This window comes from Acomys minous (genome assembly GCF_964271855.1).
Source record: "Acomys minous genome assembly, chromosome: 1".
NCBI classification, from domain to species: domain Eukaryota; kingdom Metazoa; phylum Chordata; class Mammalia; order Rodentia; family Muridae; genus Acomys; species Acomys minous.
The window spans coordinates 154,969,047-154,987,090 of NC_140483.1; the positions used below are offsets into that span (position 1 = coordinate 154,969,047).

The 18,044-nt window shown below is 50.7% G+C and overlaps 2 protein-coding genes across 2 annotated transcripts; both read right to left on the reverse strand.

Annotated features, from left to right (window-relative positions):
• Window positions 1-143: 143 nt before the first annotated feature.
• ALAD (aminolevulinate dehydratase) lies at window positions 144-11,820 on the reverse strand. Its single transcript, XM_084777728.1, has 12 exons — window positions 11,669-11,820; window positions 5,561-5,749; window positions 4,661-4,711; window positions 4,028-4,124; window positions 2,879-3,014; window positions 2,690-2,773; window positions 2,512-2,600; window positions 1,916-1,971; window positions 1,727-1,814; window positions 1,546-1,632; window positions 1,128-1,257; window positions 144-294 (listed from the first exon to the last, which is right to left on the reverse strand). The coding sequence occupies exons 2-12, from the start codon at window positions 5,671-5,673 to the stop codon at window positions 233-235; spliced, it is 993 nt and encodes a 330-aa protein (XP_084633854.1). The 5' UTR covers window positions 5,674-5,749; window positions 11,669-11,820; the 3' UTR covers window positions 144-232.
• Window positions 11,821-15,314: 3,494 nt separating this feature from the next.
• Window positions 15,315-18,016, reverse strand: POLE3 (DNA polymerase epsilon 3, accessory subunit). Its single transcript, XM_084752359.1, has 4 exons — window positions 17,875-18,016; window positions 17,678-17,763; window positions 17,229-17,347; window positions 15,315-16,812 (listed from the first exon to the last, which is right to left on the reverse strand). The coding sequence occupies exons 1-4, from the start codon at window positions 17,938-17,940 to the stop codon at window positions 16,643-16,645; spliced, it is 441 nt and encodes a 146-aa protein (XP_084608485.1). The 5' UTR covers window positions 17,941-18,016; the 3' UTR covers window positions 15,315-16,642.
• Window positions 18,017-18,044: the final 28 nt, after the last annotated feature.

Sequence of the window (18,044 nt, forward strand, 5' to 3'; positions counted from 1 at the left end):
GGCACACCTCAGAAGAACGGGGAGGTGGTCTGGGCTGGCCCTGGGAGGATGCAGCTGCGAGTGGGAGTTTAGTTAATATGCTGGCAGAAACCACCCAGGGCGCTGCACCCTGCCAGCGACACGGGCAGGAAGAGGGCACAGGGCACAGTTCTAACAGCAGCATTTACTTTGGTTTTCACTTCTCCAAGGCCCAGGGAGCTTTGTCAAGATTAAGTCCTACACAACTTTCCCATCACTCTTCCTTCAGCCACTTCAACAGCTGGGGTGCAAAGTAGGTGATGATGATGTCAGCACCTGTATGGGAAACAGAAACAGGAGGAAACGTGACATCAGCTACCGGCACAGTTGGAAGATGACTGCCAGCCAGGGAGAGACCACCGTGGAGAGGCACAGCCTGGGTGTCACAGCCTATGAGAGCTAGCTCCAGACCGTAGCTAGCTCCACACACTGAGCAAGTCATTCTCTTGTTCTGATGTGTGACATGCGCAGAGGAAGAAGCAGGTAAGCGCAAGCCTGAATGTCCTGCTGGTCTCGGGACACCAAGGCGCAGGGCAGCACTAAGAGCACACTACAGACTCGACTTCTTAGCTGAGGTCCTTTTCCCCTTCTGCCATGTCACCCTAGAGATCCAGCCAGCACTGACGTAACTTAGATCCCATCTCCTCGCAGGTTTCAGTGACAGCTACAGTGCCCAATTTGCTTGCTTCTATGGACTTTCAGGAATGTGCTGTTAAATCCCTGGCCCTGGGGCCTGAACCCACTCCAATGACCAGGATGGTTTGAGTGATATTAACAAAACCTGCTCCTATCTATAGGCTAATAAGCACACACTGCATTATTAATTATCTCAGGACAAATATGTACCGAGTATCTTATCCCAGTTTCTGGACAGGGTTGCTGAGATCAGAAGTGGCCTGCCCAACTTCTCACAACCAAAAAGCTATATTGGGGAGTGGGGGAAGGTCCTGTTTTTGTCATCGCTGCACATTTGTCCTGCCCTTCTGCATACTCTTTTTTTCTACCCGTGCCTGGCAAAGAATCCAGGCTTCTCCGACCTTTGCTTTCCTGCTTGGGCGGAGTGCCCACCAGTCCCTGTGGCCCAGGGCACGAACCCCACCCCTGCTTACCGGCTCTGCGGAAGGCTGTCATGGCCTCCAGTACAGCAGTCCTGAGATCAAAGGCCCCGGCCTGGGCTCCATGCCACAACATGGCAAACTCTCCTGACACCTGGTATACTGCGAGGGGGAGCTCGGGGTGCTGCAGAGAATGGCACATGTGTTCAAGTGACCATCCCTTCCTCCCTGCCCAGTCTGAATAGTCTGGGCCCCATTCTGAGTCACTGCTGCTGAGGGCCCAGCTCACTCAGAAACTGTCCAGCCAGAGCTGTCCAAAGGCTCCTGTGAGCCATGGCAGAAGAGATAAGCCAGTACCTAGGCAGGGATGGGGGACGGGGGAGGCACCTGTTCAGGGGCATACTGTTTCTGGCTCCTCCATTTAGGGTCCACCGTAGGGGACAGACTCTCCCACCCTCCACTCTGTGCTCACCTTGTCCTTCACCTCCCGCACCAAGTCCAGGTAGGGCAATCCCGGCTTCACCATGAGCACGTCGGCTCCTTCCTTAATGTCCCGGGCCTACAGATGAGGGTGAAGTGTGAGGCAGTGCCCGAGACAGGGACAGGCCAGCGCAGGGAGTGTGGTTATGGGACTTAGGTTCCCGATTGCTCACCACTGCGCGGAGGGCCAGGCCACGGGCTCCAGGAGGCAGCTGGTAACAGCGGCGGTCTCCAAAAGCTGGGCTTGACTGTGCTGCGTCCCTGCAAAAACAGTATCGCAGTGCTGTGTGTGTGTGTGTGTGGGGGGCAGCTTCAAGAGAACCGGGCCAGGAATTCAACAGACCACTGCTGGCGACACTCACCGGAAAGGCCCATAGAAACAGGAGGCAAACTTGGCACTATAGCTCATCACGGAGACCTATCGGGAAGACAATGGGGGCTAGGCTAAGTCAGCCCTTCCCAAGTCCCAGGGGTGAAGTCAGGGAAAGGTCCTCAGGCAGGAAGTAAAGGGCTGATCATCCAGTCTCATCCAACACTAGGCCTGAATTTCTCAGAGGTTGAGATGGTTTCCCCAAGGCCTCATTCAGCACTGCTCTCAATTTTGGGATTCACTGTCTGGATGGGTTCCTGTGTGGATGCAGGTGTGTGCGGATGTACGTGGAGCTCAAGAGAACAACGTCAGCATCATCTCGTGGGTACCATCCCTACCTTTGGTTTGAGATAGGTTACTTACCAAGGGTAGGCTAGCTGGCCAGCAAGCTCCACCTCACATCACTGGGATTACGAGCATATACCACCATGCCTGCTTTTTTACTTGGCTTGGGGGACCCAAACTCAGGTCCTCACCCTTGGCAAACAAGTGCTTAACCGACTTGAGTTCTATTCCTAGGGCTGGCACAGGTCCTCTCCTCCCATCCATCCCTCCCACCCCTCAGCCCCTCAGTCCCCCAGTCCATACCCTGTTGCCAAGTCCATGTTTTAGCAAGGCAGTCTTGATGGCCTCAACACGTCCATCCATCATGTCCGACGGAGCTACAACCTGACATCCTGAAAAACGAAGGGTTGCCTTCAGAATTCTGGATCTTGCCCATTATGCCACCCCCACCCCTGTCCTGGCTACTAAAGGGCTCACTCACCTGCCTTGGCATAGGCCAGTGCCACCTCTGCCAACCGCTGTCGGCTTTCCTCGGCTAGGAAGGCTCCGTTCTCACTCAGGAGGCCTAGGGGACAAGATGGATGGATTTGGGAGTGCCCCTGGGGTTCTTGCCTGTGGCCCCCCTGGGGGAGTAAGCTGGGCTTGGATATGAGGTTTCACAGGAGCTCACCACAGTGACCATGGGAGGTATAGGGGCACAAGCAGACATCACAGGCCACTAGAAGGGTAGGGAAGGTCTTCCTCAGCAGACGGACAGCCTCAATAGTGGGGGAGTCCTCCGAGTCGGCTGCAGAGCCCTGTTCATCCTAGAGGCAGGGGAAGGACAGGGTGTTATATCTACTACAGATGCTTTTTAAGAAGGCACGGCAGTCACCACTGAAGACCACAGCCCCGCTCTCTCCTTTCATCCCATTGCAGACTCTGGATGAGGATGTACTGGGCTGGCCCCATTTGCAGAGGACAGCAGAAGCCTGGTGGTGGTGGTGGTGGTGGTGGTGGTGGGGCTCGACTCACCCAGTTAGGGTATCACAGTCCTACTTATGAACTTCCTGACCTCGAGTCAAAAGGCAGAGCAAACCCCAAAACAGCAACCCAACTATGGTCCCCAAAGCCTGCATAGGGCAGAGCAAGGACACAATTAAGTGTGGCACTTCAGCCCTTTCTCACCTTGCCTTCCTTTTTTTTTTTCCCTTATTCTTTTTTTCTTCCTGAGTCAGGGTTTCTCTGTGTAGCCTTGGCTGTCCAGGACTCGCTTTGTAGACCAGGCTGGTCTTGAACTCACAGTGATCTGCCTGCCTCTTCCTCCCGAGTGCTGGGATTATAGGCCTGTGCCATCTTGCTTGGCTTCTTCCTTCCTTCTTAATGTGTATGCGTGTGTTCGTATGTATGTATGTATGTATGTATACATGCGTGCGTGCGCACGAAGACCACAGGTCAAAACTCAGTGTATTCCTCAGTCATTCCCCACCTTATTGCTTTGGAGAACCTCCTGTGTAGCTCAGGCTGGCCTAGAACTAGCTATACAGACCATACTGGCTTTGAACTTAAGAGAGATATCCCTGCACCCCCCCCCACGACCCTATGCTGGGGTTATGTTATGTACCACTATGCCACAGGTCCTCACTGAACACAGAGCACCCCAATTCAGGCAGACTGGCTGTTCAGCAAACCCAAGGGGTCCCCGGGTTTCTGCCTCGTCAGCACTGGATTACAGGCGTGCACCCCTCTGCTTAGCTTTTCACCATGGGACTGGAGCAGCAAGCAATTGAGCCATCGGCTCAGTCCTCATCTTTCCTTCAGAACTCCTTCCATTTTTCACCTTGGGAACTCTGCTGGGGACGCCGAAGATCAGGACACAGCGCAGGCCTGCTTCCACCAGGGGTCTCAGCATCTCCTCTAGCTGGTTTACGCCATACCTGGGGGAGGCCAAGGATGTGTGAAGCGCTGAGGTAAGAGGTCCCCTGTCAAGGCCTCGGCCCCTTCAAACAGTGCTTCGGTTAAAAGCCAAGCTGCAGGCTGGGGCTATAGTTCTGTGGTAACACGCCTGCTAGCATGTGAGCAGTCCTCCGTGCAAAAGAGCCCAGCTGTGTAGGTGCCAGGAGGGTGCAAGACTCACAGCCCAGGGCCAAGTCGTTAACAACCCCCCCCACCCCCCCCCCCAGAGGTAGGCAGACCTCGTCACAAACAGCAGAGCTATGGAATTAGCCGTGGCTGACTCCTCCATGGCTTTTACTCAAGCTCTGCTCTTGCCTGCAGCAGCCTCTGCCATAACGTCCCCATGATGGGATGATTGTCACTTTATGAGGTTGCCTCCCATACTGGCTAACAGCTTAGTTAGCCACAGCGCCTTTCGCGATCTGCTACCTGCTGGGGATGTGCTTCTGTCTCCTGGCACTTTCCCCCATGAGATCTTTCCTTCTACCACACCCCTGCCACCCACCATGCCTCCTACCTGGCCACTCCCGGGAGGCTGGCGATAGGCTGGACATCATCAGGAACATCCCTGCAAGAGCGGGGAAGGGCCACGGATTGGTGTCTGTGGCAGGGCCAGTGGTGAGAGCGACTGGGAAGGATGGATGGGAAGCTGGGAAGGGACATGGGAGTAGAGATGGAGGGAGTGGGTAGGATCCCACGTTTGGCTCCCCTGCCTGGCCAGGGCCAGCGCGACACCAAGAGCAAGTGTACTACTAATAGAACCGCAATCACAGGAAGGACTTGGACTCTGAAGTCAGACGGTCCTTGTATCCCAGCCCAGGTACATTCTGACTAAGTGACCTTGGCCAAGAATGTAGCATTTCCGTCAGCCTCGGGCCTTTCATCAGGATCCTGCGTAGATGGATTTCTTCACCCAGTGAATATTTACTGAACACGTCAAGAACAGTGAAGCTAAACCGGTACCCATCCTTGCCCTTGGGAGCTGAGACACTCGAGGGCGTCTATTTCTTCTGAATGAGACACCGTGCAGGTGCTTAGCGTAGTACCCGGTGCGCAGTAAGCACTCCACAAATAGCTTCTGTGGTTGCTACCAATTACAACTGCGTGACTGTCTTTAGCGAACACTTCTTAGGCAGACGCAGCGCTTGGCCCAGCTACTTCCTCCTCTAGTTTTAACCACCAAAGCTCAGAATGCCAAGAGTAGTGTTGACCTTATAAACAGGGTGGTTGAGTTCCTCTCAGGTTCCAAAGACTACCGTCCTTAGCCTCATGGGCCACTTGCAAAAACCTTTCTTTTTTTCAGCTGACAGCCCCACTTTAAGGCTCCCTCCTCCTCCTAATTCCAACGCCTGCTCCAGTCACACATGCCCTCCGACCCTAGGCTGACCTAAGGATTGGCCCGTTTCTGGGGACTCACGTGACAAAGATGGGATAGATGAGGTTGGAGGCGCTGACGGTGGAGGCAGCGGTCTGCCAGGACCGAAGCAGTGGGTGGAAGTAGCCACTGTGCAGAACAGATTGGTGATGCATGGTGTGGGCCAGTGAAGCGCAGGGCGGTCTGCTCGCTGGAATCTGGTCTCCTGGGGTGTCTGCCGCAGGCTCAGCTCTGTAGGGGCATCAGGAAACATCAGACACGGCTCCGGTGCCCAGGGTCACAACTGGAAGACAGCTCTTCCAGGCTCCCGTCTCCTTTCTCTCCAGCCTTGGCTACTCATGGTGTGAGCCAACTGCTACTGCTCCAGGGCAAGGGAAAGCAGAGATAAAGATAACTGTAGAAGCTTCAGAGCAATTTCAAGCTAATGATAGCATCTGGCCTGTAGTTCACAGGGCTGCCAGTTTAAAAAAACAAAAACAAAAACAAAAACAAAAAACTGGCTTTCTAGTGACTTTAAATTGTATCTTAGCAGCCGGGACTGGTGGTGCACACCTTTAATCCCAGTACTAGAGACGCAGAGGCAGGCGGATCTGTAAGTTCAAGGCCAGCCTCGTCTACAAAGCGAGTCCAGGAAAGAAACCCTGTCTCAAAAAACCAAAAACCAAAAAAGTATCTTAGCAAAGAACCAGAAGATTAGGAACAAAAGAGAAACAACCAATTTTTCCTTTACTTTGAGAAACACTGTTTGCTGCAACATTTGTTTATTCCATGAAAAATGTCCATGATTTAGATGTTACAATTTTTTTTTATGGTTCTGGGAATAAATTGCACATGTCAGGCAAACATTCAACATTGAGTTCCAGCTCCAACCTTGGTCTTGTTTTGGTTTTGAGACAGGATATCACTGTGTAATTCAAGCTGGCCTCAAACTTGCTTGGCGAGAATTTTAGATAAGCAGAAAGGAAAATGCCCTGGAATTCTGCTTCTAGTACCTGCTAATACCTTGGTATGTGGGCTGTGACAGTAGGCACAATGGGTACCAAGAAAATCAAGTACTGCATGCATGACTGACAGAGGGACACATACATGTACCTTGCCCCCCCCTACAGTGGCCTCTAAAGAGCTTTTTTTTGTTTTTGTTTTTTTGTTTTGTTTTGCTTTGCTTTTTTGAGACTAGGTTTCTCTGTGTTATCCTGGCTGTTCTGGACTCACTGTAGACCAGGCTGGCCTGGAACTTACAGCGATCCACCTGCCTCTGACTTCCCAAGATTAAAGGCGCGCGCCACCACACCTGGCTCTAAAGAGCTCTTGGAACTAACAAGCCTTCCATGCTGGCCACACACCACACTTACTCCCACCCCCAACTTTGTCGGTTTTGAGACAGGGTTGGTCCTGCACTTCCTATGTCGCTAAGGATGACCATGGTTCTGGATCCTCTTGCATCTACCTCCCAAGGGCTGGGATTCTGTGATACTGAGGCTGGAGCCCCAGGCTTTTGTGCATGCTAGGCAAACACTTGTTTTGTGCTGGCACACTGTCCCCTTTCCCTACACAGCCCTCCATCAGGTAAGCGTGCCACCAACGTCTCCCTCTTCCCACTGTGGCTTTCCTCCTTGCCCACTTCACAATCCCTCTTATGTAACAGTTCTTTGTGGCCCTGGCTTATCTTGAGCTAGGTGACAGAGCTTCTGCTGGGCAGGGGCTGTGGTGAATTCCTCTCTGCCTCCCACACCAGCTTTTCCCACACACAGACTCTAGCATAGAGCAAGTATCTCATCACAGTGACCACAAGGCAGTAACTGCACGTCAAGGAAGTGACAGAAGACTGAAGGAAGTCTGGGTGCCACATTGTTTCAGGAGTACCTACTGCGTACCAGCCATGGCAGCACCGGTAAGTGGACTGCCGAAACCTGGCAGGCCAGGCCTACATAATCTATGGGCCCAGAGAGGAAGGCAGAGGAGCTTGCAAAAGACAGAGCCTGGGCTCTGCCCTGTAGGATGTCTGAATCTGGCAGAGGTGGAGAGACAGTGTTCCCTCAAGAAAAGTTGAATGAGGCACTCAGGAGGCAGAGACAGAGGCAGGTGAACTCTGTTGAGTTTGAGGCCAGCCTGGTCTACAAAGTGAGTCCAGGGCAGGCAACGCTGTTAACACAGAAAAACTCCCTCTCAGAAAAACAAAAAACAAAGAAAAAAAGAAAGTGAACGAGGGTTATGGTGACTGTCCTGAAGGATGTTTCAGGGGCCATGTGGGAGGGATGAGGGGATGTGACGGCGAGAGATCTGGGCAGCAATTAAGGCACTGCCTGGGGAGAGCCTGGCTTTAAGAGAACTCTGTAGCTGAGGAGAGCAGACAGGAAGCCTAGGAGCAGAGGAGCAGTGGGAGGCCCCGAGGCGGAGAAGGAAGGGCCATCTGGAGGAAGCCAAGAGGCTGTCTCTTAGAGCGGATGCTCAGACCCAGGGGGCAGCAGAGACAGGGATGGGGGGGGGGGCAGGAAGAGGGTGGTGGGGACAGCAGAGTTGGACAGCCAGCTCCATTTTAGACATTTCCTTTTGGATACCTTTTAGCTACTTAGCAGCCAAGTAGGAAAAAAAAAGAAGAGGAAGAAGAAGAAGGAGGGGAAAAAAAGCCACAGACAGTGGAGGCTTGAAGGCTTGAATTTCTGCTCCTCGAACAAACGGGATGTCAAAGACCAGAAGGGGCAAGTACTTACCCAAAGTCCTACAGCAAATTAAAAGTGAAAACAAGCCCAGAACCCTGGATCCTCCAGTGTGCCTGGCTGTGCAGCTGCTGTTTCTCAGTCCTCTTCAGCTTCCCCCGATCCAGCTTAGGGGCCCATCTTATCCCAGCTCCCTTCTTGCCAGGGTTGAGGTTATCAGAAGCCACACGAGGACCAAGCCTACCACCACACCTCTGGGTGGGCCAGCCTCATCACAGCACACACAGGGAGGCCAGGCCTCCTTGGACAGGTTTCAACTCCCTAAACAACACACTCAGCACACATGAGGGTTTATCGATGCACTTTGTGCACAGTTTGGCTCTCACATCTGACAGAAGCTAGCCCAGGGATGTAAGGCTATCTGCCCATAGCTGGCTACTGATAACGCCAGAATTTGAATTTGTTCTGGACTCCACTTGGTCTCCCTCTACCTAGGCTGGTTTTGATATACTGAGTCTACCAGGTGCAGGGCACTGGAGGTAGCAAGCACTTTTATCTCATTTAATTGCAAACATGGATGTAACTTTCAGCGATTAGGAAATAGTGGCTGGGAGGTGAGGGAGCTTGCTCAATGCTATTCTGGATTGGAGTCAGATTTTGAAACCAGGTGCGTATTTGGAATCATCTGCCCAAGATCCATCGCTGTAGCAGGACTAGCTTCTGGAATCCACACCTGCATTCCCTAGGGGCTTTCGCTCATCTCCTTTTAAGAGCTTAAGGGAGCAACTGATAGGCCATCTGCCTAAAAGCGAAACTTGGGAGGGCCACCTTGGAGCTGTGAGGTAGGAATTCTGCTTCAAGGTTGTTGGGAGAGGCAGGTGGGGAAGAGTAGAGAGATGTGTGAGAGGGCACTCTGGCACTTCCTGTTTTCTTTTCTTCTTTGGTTTTCCAAGACAGGGTTTGTGTAGCCCTGGCTGTCCTCGAACTCACAGAGATCTGCCTGCCTCTGCCTCCCAAGTGCTAGGATTAAAGATGTGCGCCACCACGCCCGGCTCTGTTTTCTTCTTGAGGGACTGAACTCCTAGACCTCGTGTTCCATCACTGAGCCACAAATACCCCAGCCAGAACAGTTGAACTTTTGACTTAGGGTTTTGTGCTCCCACCCCCCCTTTAACTTTTAAAGACTTAGTTTTATGGCTGGGCATGTTTTGCTTACATGAATGTATACGCATCACATGTGTGCAGTGCCAGAGTCCGAAGAGGTTGCATGATCCCCTGGGAAGTGGGGTTAACTTACGGCTGCCGAGGCAGCTGAACGCAGGGCCTCTGTGAGAGCAGCAAGTGCTCTCCATCACTGACACAGATCCTGCCTGGACCTGGGCCTTTTATTTTGGTCACCAGACAAAACAGAGAGAGATGTCAGTGCAATTAAAAAAAAAAAATCTATTCAATCCTTCACATTTTGATAGAAAGGAAGGGATGGGAGGCTGCAGGACGTGAGCTCACACAGTGAGTGAGGCAGAGACGGACTGACCGTGGATCCTGACTTCCACTACAGCGGCCTGTTCTACACGGTCTATTACAGCAGGTGTTTAATGAACGTCCACAGTGGAAAGGCACCCGGAGTTGCTTCTGTTTTATGGGACCAATTCTAGATCAGGGTTCTGCTTGGAGAGAAGTCCAAAGATGAGCAGGACACATCTCCCAAATTAAGGGGCTTTGCAAAACTTGGGCTCAAATCCGAGTCTCATACACAAGGCCAATACCTAGGGGCACAGCCCACCCTTTCCCCCACTTTAAAACAGGTTCTCTGCTGGCAAGCTGCACCAGGTGGTGCAGAGAGAACTGTTTCTGGGTCACGCAACTCCAGAGTCGACTCTATAACTTTGGGCAAGGCCCTTCAGATCTCTCTCTCTCTCTTTTTTTTTTTTCAAAAATCTAAAATGTGCTGATATTATCAAGCCTGTAAGCCGGAGAGAAGATCAGATAACGATGAGGCATGTCTTACACTGCGGGTAGTCTAAGGCTCAGCTGGATGAGTACACAGTGCTGTGTGACCCCCACACCACACCCAAGGAACTGCATCTGTTCCATCTTGTGTCTGAGGTGAGAGGTGACAGAGGCCCTCCAGCAGCATGCACTAGACAAGGCCAAGAACCACTGAAGAGAGTCAAGGGTAGTTCAGAGAGAGAGAGAGAGAGAGAGAGAGAGAGAGAGAGAGAGAGAGAGAGAGAGAGAGAGAGAGAGAGAGACAGACATTGCAGGACAGCGTTTCTGAAAGACTGTAAAGGTCTCCCCTTCTTTATGAGGCAACACCCTCCAACCTGGGAGTGAGACTGCCACCAGGAGCGGCTGAGAAAGAGCTTCAGGGCCTGGGCTCCCCAGGTTGTGCCCCCCGGGAGCATTCCAGAGGCTGTGATCTTGGCACAGATCGTAGTGAGCTGGTGCCAGCTCTGGCAGGCTCTGCACTGGCTGGGGATGATGAGACAAGTCAGCAGGGCCAGCTCGGTAGAAGGTCCAAAGCTGGGAAGTCTGAGGCCCCCAAAAGGCCCAGGACAAGCAGCTGTGAGGCAGTTCTAAAAAAGGGATTGCCCTGTGGCCCTCCGCATTTCCCAAATGCTGTCACCTGCCACAGAGCTAGAAAAAAAAGGGATTAAAGAAAAGAAGCGGAGCTTGTCTGGTGTGCTGGTTTTAACCTCCTCTGTCTGGGTTTAGCCATTTCATGCTAGGAGTTACCTTTCTACAGACTGCAAAGAAAAAAATCTGGCAGAGAGCTACATCGAACAACGGTCAAACTGAGCTAGAAGGGGGGGGGGAGCTGGCTGGCTAGGGACTCATACAGCAGGTCAGCTGTAAATCTGGTCTAAAATTCTTAGAGTTCAGCAGCCCTCAGTTCTCACCATGACCTTTGACACTAGAAAGACAGAGTTCACGCATTATATTCCCAGCAAAGATGAGCCAACAGAGAGCTCCAGGTGAGCTTAGGGGAGGGAAGAGGTTTAACCTAGACCCGTCCACTGCTGGTCGCAGCTCTTTGGGATCTAAAGAGCATGGGGGCAAACTCTTGTTTCCAGCTCCGTGACGTCTTGTCTTCTCAAGTGGTAAACTGGGGTTGAGCTGACCTAAACGGGCTTTTGTAGTGACTGAATGAGTAGAGGCAGTCGACACCTAGCACAAGCGCCTCTCATTGTTTGCCCCCACGTTCTCGGTCCTGCCAGACATCTCGCGCTCGGCAGAAACCGAGACTACCCCTGGGGCCCCCGAGAAAGGGGGGGGGGTGGAACCCAGCTTTGAGTCCCCAAGCCTGGACGCGGCAAGACCCTTGTCGCGGCAAGATTCCAGGTCGCTCGAAAAAGGCTACACCGGGACCGCGTCTCCCCGTTGCAGCGTCAGAGCTACGGGAGCACAGCGTCATCCGAGATGCACCTCTCCTTGTCGTGGGGGTCATCCTCCCAACCTGCCACTTCCCAGAGGCCGGCACCCGCTCACCTACCAGGGACGAAGCTCGCCGCCGCTCCGAGCCGCTGCTCCCTTGACACTGAGCTCTCCCGCTCTCAAAGAGCAAGCCCACGTGGGGGCGGGGCGACTCACCCGGAAGCGGCTCTCCCACCGCCCGCCCCTACGGGAATGCAGCCTACGCTACAACGGGGACAGTGCCTGGGTCCCAGGTCCCGCCCAAGCTTGGCGGGCTGGATTCTTTGGCCAATCCCGAGTTTCCTGGGAGCTCGAGAGCCGGCCCATCACCCCCACCCAGCTCCGGCCTCACTTAAGGTGGGAAGGCCCGAGGCGGTACACGTGGGCAGTCTGGAGCCTCTGGGAGGGGCCCTGGCTTGCAATCCCGAACTCATCCCAGAGTTCACTTGACGGTCTTTTCTCAGCCTCGAGCAAAAACTGGCTGTGTTGCTCATTGGTGAAAGAACAATTGGGTGTCAAGGACAGTAAAACACCACGGTAGAGCCTGACAACACAGCGGATAAATCCATTTTGGCAGACTGAGCGCTTTAAAGTTGAGTTCAGCCGCTGACTGCCCATTTCAGACCAATTTATTCCAGCATAATTAATTGTCCAGCCCCTAATCTGTCATGGGTTGAGAGATGTAAAACATGTAGACATAAAAAACGAAATAAATAACGAAAGAAAGAAAGAAAACTAATTATCCAAGTGTGATAGGGGTATTAGGGTTATCTACAATGAGTACAGTAAAATCTGACCAAAGGGAGTGGACTTGGTGGTATACGCCTTTAATCCCAGCACTAGGAGGCTGAGACAGGTAAATTTGAGGTTAACTTGGTCTACAAAGTGAGTTCCAGGACAGCCAGTGCTACTACACAGTGATACGTTGTCTTACCAAACAAAAAACAACACAATTAATTAAAAAAAAAAAAATCTGACCAAAGGTCTGTGTAGGGTCAGAGCTTGGGGTCTGAAGAGGTTTATGGGACTTCAGTGATGAACGATGGTGGGTGCTAAGGGCTGGAGTGCAGGGCGGCGCAACTGCTTCCCGAGGAGGAGGTGATGAAATTATTTTGAAAGTAGAAGTGGATAGTTGTATAATACTGTAAATGTCCTAAGTGCCACCACATCTTCACTTTAAAATGCTTGTGATCTGTGAATCTCATTTTGGTTTTTAAAAATTTGCTAGACAGTTTGGACTCAAGTTGTAATGCGAGAAGTCAGGTCGGGGCATATGAGAACTGTAGGCCTTATAATTTTTTATGGAAATCTAAACTCATCCCAACCATTTACAAAGTTTACTAAAACAAAACCCGACAGCCAAAAGGCACTGGATCGTGATCTCAGTAATTATAAATTAGCTCCAAGACCCTAAGGTAAAAAAAAAAAGGGGGGGTAGGGTGGGGTTATAGGGGAGACTAGGACACAAAAATCTTTTAAAAAATATGTATTTTTATGTGTGTAGATGTTTTGCCTGCATGTGTGGTTACGCACCACCTTCCTGGAGTGACAGGAGGTCAGAAAAGGTCCTAAGATCCTCTCAAACTAGCTACAGAAGTTATTAGCTGCTAGCATGGGTGCTGGGAACCAAACCCGAGTCCTCTGGAGGAGCAACCATTGCTCTTAACTGCTGAGCCATCTCTTCAGACCCTCAAAGTAGTTTTGGATGGATTAGAACAAGAACTCTTTCACTGCCCTTCTCCAGGCTAGGTTTTTTTTTTTTTTTAGTTTTTAATGAAGCACTCTGGCTAAAAAGATGAAAAACTTTTATTTGTTTACTGGAAAACCTTCAAAATCCAGATGCCAGTGGGGCTTGGTGGTGCAAGCCTTTAATCCCAGCACTCAGGAGGCAGAGGCAGGCAGATCAATGTGAGTTCAAGGCCAGCCTGGTCTACAAAGTGAGTCCAGGACAGCCAAGGCTACACAGATACACCCTGTCTTGAAAAACAAACAAAACAAAACTAAAATCCAGATGCCATTATGGGATGATGTAAGGTGTGATTGGGGGGAAAAATGATAATCTCAAAGATTCTTTCCAGATGTTGAAATCCAAATCTCCATTCTCAGAAAAAGTTTCTTAGAAAATTAAAGTTTAGTGAAGGGATTGGGTGCAAAAGTAACTTTTACCCACCTGATTTAACTGTCATCTTAGAGATTTAGTGCCTCTATCTGCTAACCTAGGCCTAGTCTTGGAAGCTTCTGGCCCCTGTACAATCTAATCTAGTCCAAGAATGATTTCAAGATCTGAAATTTACTGCTGAATAAACATACCCTTTTTTTTTTTTTTTTTTAGCCATTTCTGAACTCTGGCTGGCTGCTTCAACTCAGCTATTCTGGCTCAAACTAAGCGAACTGACTCAATCTGATTTCTCTCTCGGCTTCTGACTAAATAGCTGTGCTTGGCCCCATACTAATTCTGTCAGTATGTTCTAATCTGTCTTCACCTGTGTCTTATGTTCTTACTTCAACCTGTCTCTGTGTATCTGTCCTGGTAAAATTGCCTCTGAATTCTACCAGCTAAACCACCACAAACTCAACTCCACTGCACTGCCTCTCAACTCAGTGACTCGAACTACACAAATAGAACTGACCAGAACTCAAAGATCTCTATGCCTGTCTCCCAAGTGCTGGGATAAAAGGCATGTACTGCCACACCTGGACCTAAGCTTTCTTTTCCGGAAACTGGCCTTGAGCCCCGAGATATGCTTGCCTCGGTCTCATGGTATTAAAGTCTTGTCTGTATTCCAGCTGGATCACACAGACCTAGGTCTTGGGATGTGATATCTTGCCAGAGCAGCCATGTACTGAATTAACATTCATCTACAATTGGGCAGGATGAACTAGGAACACATGGAAGAGTTTGGTTATTGTTTGGACATGCTAGGCATAGTGCTCTGTGCCTGATCCCTTTCCATTCTTGATGGGCACATGAACAGCCGTATGGTAGTTAGATAGTAGGTGAGCCCTTCTTACATAGGCCTTGAATTTAACTATGGATCTGATCTCATAGCAAGCACAGCTAGATTCTAGGGAGATCTACTTGGTAAGTAGTATACATGTGAAATTGAGCTCAAAGGAAGTCCCAGGATTCCAAAGTGGATTTAATGGCTAGGTGCTCATGGGAATTAAGAAAGGATGTTTCGTTGGGCATGGTGGCGCACGCCTTTAATCCCAGCACTTGGGAGGCAGAGGCAGGTGGATTGTTTGAGTTTGAGGCCAGCCTGGTCTACAAAGCGAGTCCTGGACAGCCAAGGCTACACAGAGAAACCCTGTCTTGAAAAACAAAGAAAAAAGATGCTTCTGCCCTGAAGGAAAAAGCTGATAAGCCAAATGACCACTGGGGTTTTGTGAAATCTGATTTATCAATTTGACTCATGGCTTAACAACTATGTATATTGGAGAATTAATATAAAGCTATGGTTACGCGCTAATAGAGGTAATAGCAATACTGCTTGATAGGAGTTAAAAATTAATATCTGAAAGCCCTTAGAACCATGCTAGACACAGTGACCAGGAGAATCATGGAAAATGTTGGCTGTGGTTAAGAGCAGTGTCCTTAGTTGGTGATCCAAGGAGATGCAGGATTCAGTGTGTGTGTCTGAGAGAGAGAGAGAGAGAGAGAGAGAGAGAGAGAGAGAGAGACACCTTCGTGAGTCCTTTCCAAAAGCACACTGGATGAGTCATCATTTCAAACAAGAATGTTCTTTATTTATATAAAGCATTAAAATCTTCTCAACAGTCTCCAGTCACTTTCAACAAAACTCTTCACTGTATTCACTTGACTAGTTAACAGTGTCCAATTATATATATTATATTACCTGTCAACTTCAAGTGCTCAACTAAGACAAAGAAAGTGCTTGGAGCACTAAACAGGGAAAAGGAAAGGCCAACAGACACTTCCAGAGCTACAGCAGTGGTGCTAGGTTCCTGAGCACCGTGACGCTCACCTTAAGGTTCAGAGGTGTTTCACAATTCCCTTTACAAGACAGGAGATTAGGACTAAGGACTCTGAGGAACTTGCACTTTGGGATATTACATAGGTTATCCAAGTTCCTAGACTGGAAGATGAAATAAGTAACAGGAGGAGGAAGTGGCGCTGGGAAGCAGAGGCCGGAGAGATGGAGAGAGGGAAGGCTGGACCTGGAGGAAGAAAACTCTCTGGCACTTGTGACTTCAGGGGGTGAAAAGCAGCAGCCACAAGTCTGGAAGAATGCCTGGAGAGACTCTGGAATTACACACCTTCCCGGAGGAGGCAGTGAGCCCCACAGCGGCAGGCACTGGGGACCTCTAAGATTAAGCCACCAGTTTTTAAGAATTGGCAACCCCTCCCCCTCTCCCCTCCTTTTGTTTTTTGTTTTTTTTTTTCTTTTTGACAGATTCCAATTCATATTGAGAAACTGAGTGTATGTCCCAGGGGTGTGGCCACCCCAGCAGACTGAACATCTGCAGTCAATAAAGAAAGACTACAAGCTAATTAAGTCTAGAAACCAAGAAACCAAGTGAGTAATGCTACCCCATCAAGTGAAGAGATTTCTGTATTCTCCCATAGCTTTTTGGTCATTTCTTAAAAAGCAACCATCCTGACCACTAATGCCTGTTGCCCAATACCGTACAATCAAACAGGGTGACCATGATCAAAGCCCCATTTTTTCCCCCTGAGTCTTTAGTGCCTCTGTGACTTAGAACACAGCAGGCAACATGGAAGTTAGTATTTTTCTTTTTTTTTTTTTAGGAGGGGCAGGGAAAAAGCTAGCTAGCCAGCCATGGACTTCAGTAAACAAGCAATATCAAAACTACGTTGTCATTCAGAATCCCTTACACTAAAAAGTCAGACCCCTCAGACTGCTGAGGCAAAACAGGTTTCTGGAACGCAGGTGCTGGGTCTGGGAAGAGCAGGCTTTGGGTCTCAGGCACCTGTGCAGAGGCTGGCTCTGCCGGACAGGGAGAGGCTTCCCGTCAACACACCGCAGGGTGGTCCCTTCCACCGTGCCACAGTCTGCCCACTCTCTCCCGTTCAGTTGTCTACTTCCTCCTCTTCATTCTGTTCTTCCTCATCTAGCCTTTCCTCATCGTCATCGTCTTCCTCCCTGCTTTTGTCCTGCTCTTCTGAATCTGGTTTTTTGTCCTTGTCTTTCTTCTTCTGCTCGGAAGCTTCCTTCTTGCCTTTCTGCTCCCGCCTGTACGCTGTAGTAAGGAAGCAGGAGATCACTGCGTAAGTAAACCAAACTGAGCAACACAGGAATTAACCAGGCACATTCCACAGCTGAGATAGTACCAACTAAATAGAGCAGAAACACGACCAGTATTGAACTACTGAACTGGACCTCATGGTCCCAATATTGCAATCAGGTGATCACGGAACGAAAGGATGAGCACCTTTCACGCAGTTTTAAGAAACAGACATGGTGGGGGGCTGGAGAGATGGCGCAGAGGTTAAGAGCACTGCCTGTTCTTCCAAAGGTCCTGAGTTCAATTCCCAGCAACCACATGGCGGCTCACAACCATCTCTTCTGGCCTGCAGGCAGAATGCTGTATTATACACAATAAATAAATAAATCTTCAAAAAAAGAAAAGAAAAAGAAAGAAAGAGACCTGGGTACCTTCCAGCGCTTCTTTCAATGGTGTAACGAACCGCTGGAACTCCATCTCCTCCATGGCCGACAGCACATCGCTGGCATTGAGAGTCTTGCGCTTCCCTTTCATTGCGAAGTTATTCGCACTGGAAGAAAAAGCAAAGCTGTTCAGAAGCTGTCAGAGTGAGTGGGGGCATGAGACACCCAGAGGTGGGGTGGGCGAAAACTCACATTTATCTTATATGCATGGGTTTTGGGGTGACCCAACTCAGCTCATCCCTTCCCCGTATAGAGGGCTACAGCGCCTTCTTGTTTAACCTGCTTCGGGATCTGGGGGAGCTGGGAAGAGAGCTGGGAGTCGCTCTCTCAACGGAGGAAGGGAACAATTACTGGAGCCTGTAGGTTCCGGGCCACGAACTCGCGGCCAGGATCCCCCACCCCCCACCCCCGCCGTGCCGCCTTCCGCCTTTGCTCACCAGGATGTGGCATACAGAACGAAGACACTGGCGGCGCGGGAGATGGCGCTCCGGGCCTCCTTGGAGATGTTGACGCCGTCCGGGAGCTGCGAGGGGAGCGGAGATGAACACACACGCGGATTCTGTTTAACCTGCCCCCCCGCCGCCCCCCACCCCCACGTCTGCCCTCGACTCATTCGCCAGCCCGAGTAGCTCACCGCCTCCTTGATGATCCTGGTAATGACGGCGTTGGGCAGATTTAGGTCCTCGGGCCTCTCCGCCATTGCCTTCGCTGCGGCCCGAGCCTCCTCTGCCCTCAGGCCTCTTTTTCAGACAGTTCTGGCGTCTGGACTTCCCGCGTCGCTAAGATCTGACCCTCGGAGGCTTC

Bases quoted from the DNA above. Each gene is read 5' to 3' on its own strand.
- ALAD (XM_084777728.1), bottom strand. From the start codon at position 5,673: ATGCATCACCAATCTGTTCTGCACAGTGGCTACTTCCACCCACTGCTT. The intron at 2,774-2,878 runs GTGAGCTCCTGT...CTTGTCCCCTAG, and splicing joins TACCTCCCATGGTCACTGTG to GCCTCCTGAGTGAGAACGGA. The intron at 1,815-1,915 runs GTGAGTGTCGCC...CTGTTTTTGCAG, and splicing joins TGTTTCTATGGGCCTTTCCG to GGACGCAGCACAGTCAAGCC.
- POLE3 (XM_084752359.1), bottom strand. From the start codon at position 17,940: ATGGCGGAGAGGCCCGAGGACCTAAATCTGCCCAACGCCGTCATTACC. The intron at 17,764-17,874 runs GTGAGCTACTCG...CTCCCCTCGCAG, and splicing joins CCAGGATCATCAAGGAGGCG to CTCCCGGACGGCGTCAACAT. The intron at 17,348-17,677 runs GTGAGCAAAGGC...TTTTTCTTCCAG, and splicing joins GTTCTGTATGCCACATCCTG to TGCGAATAACTTCGCAATGA.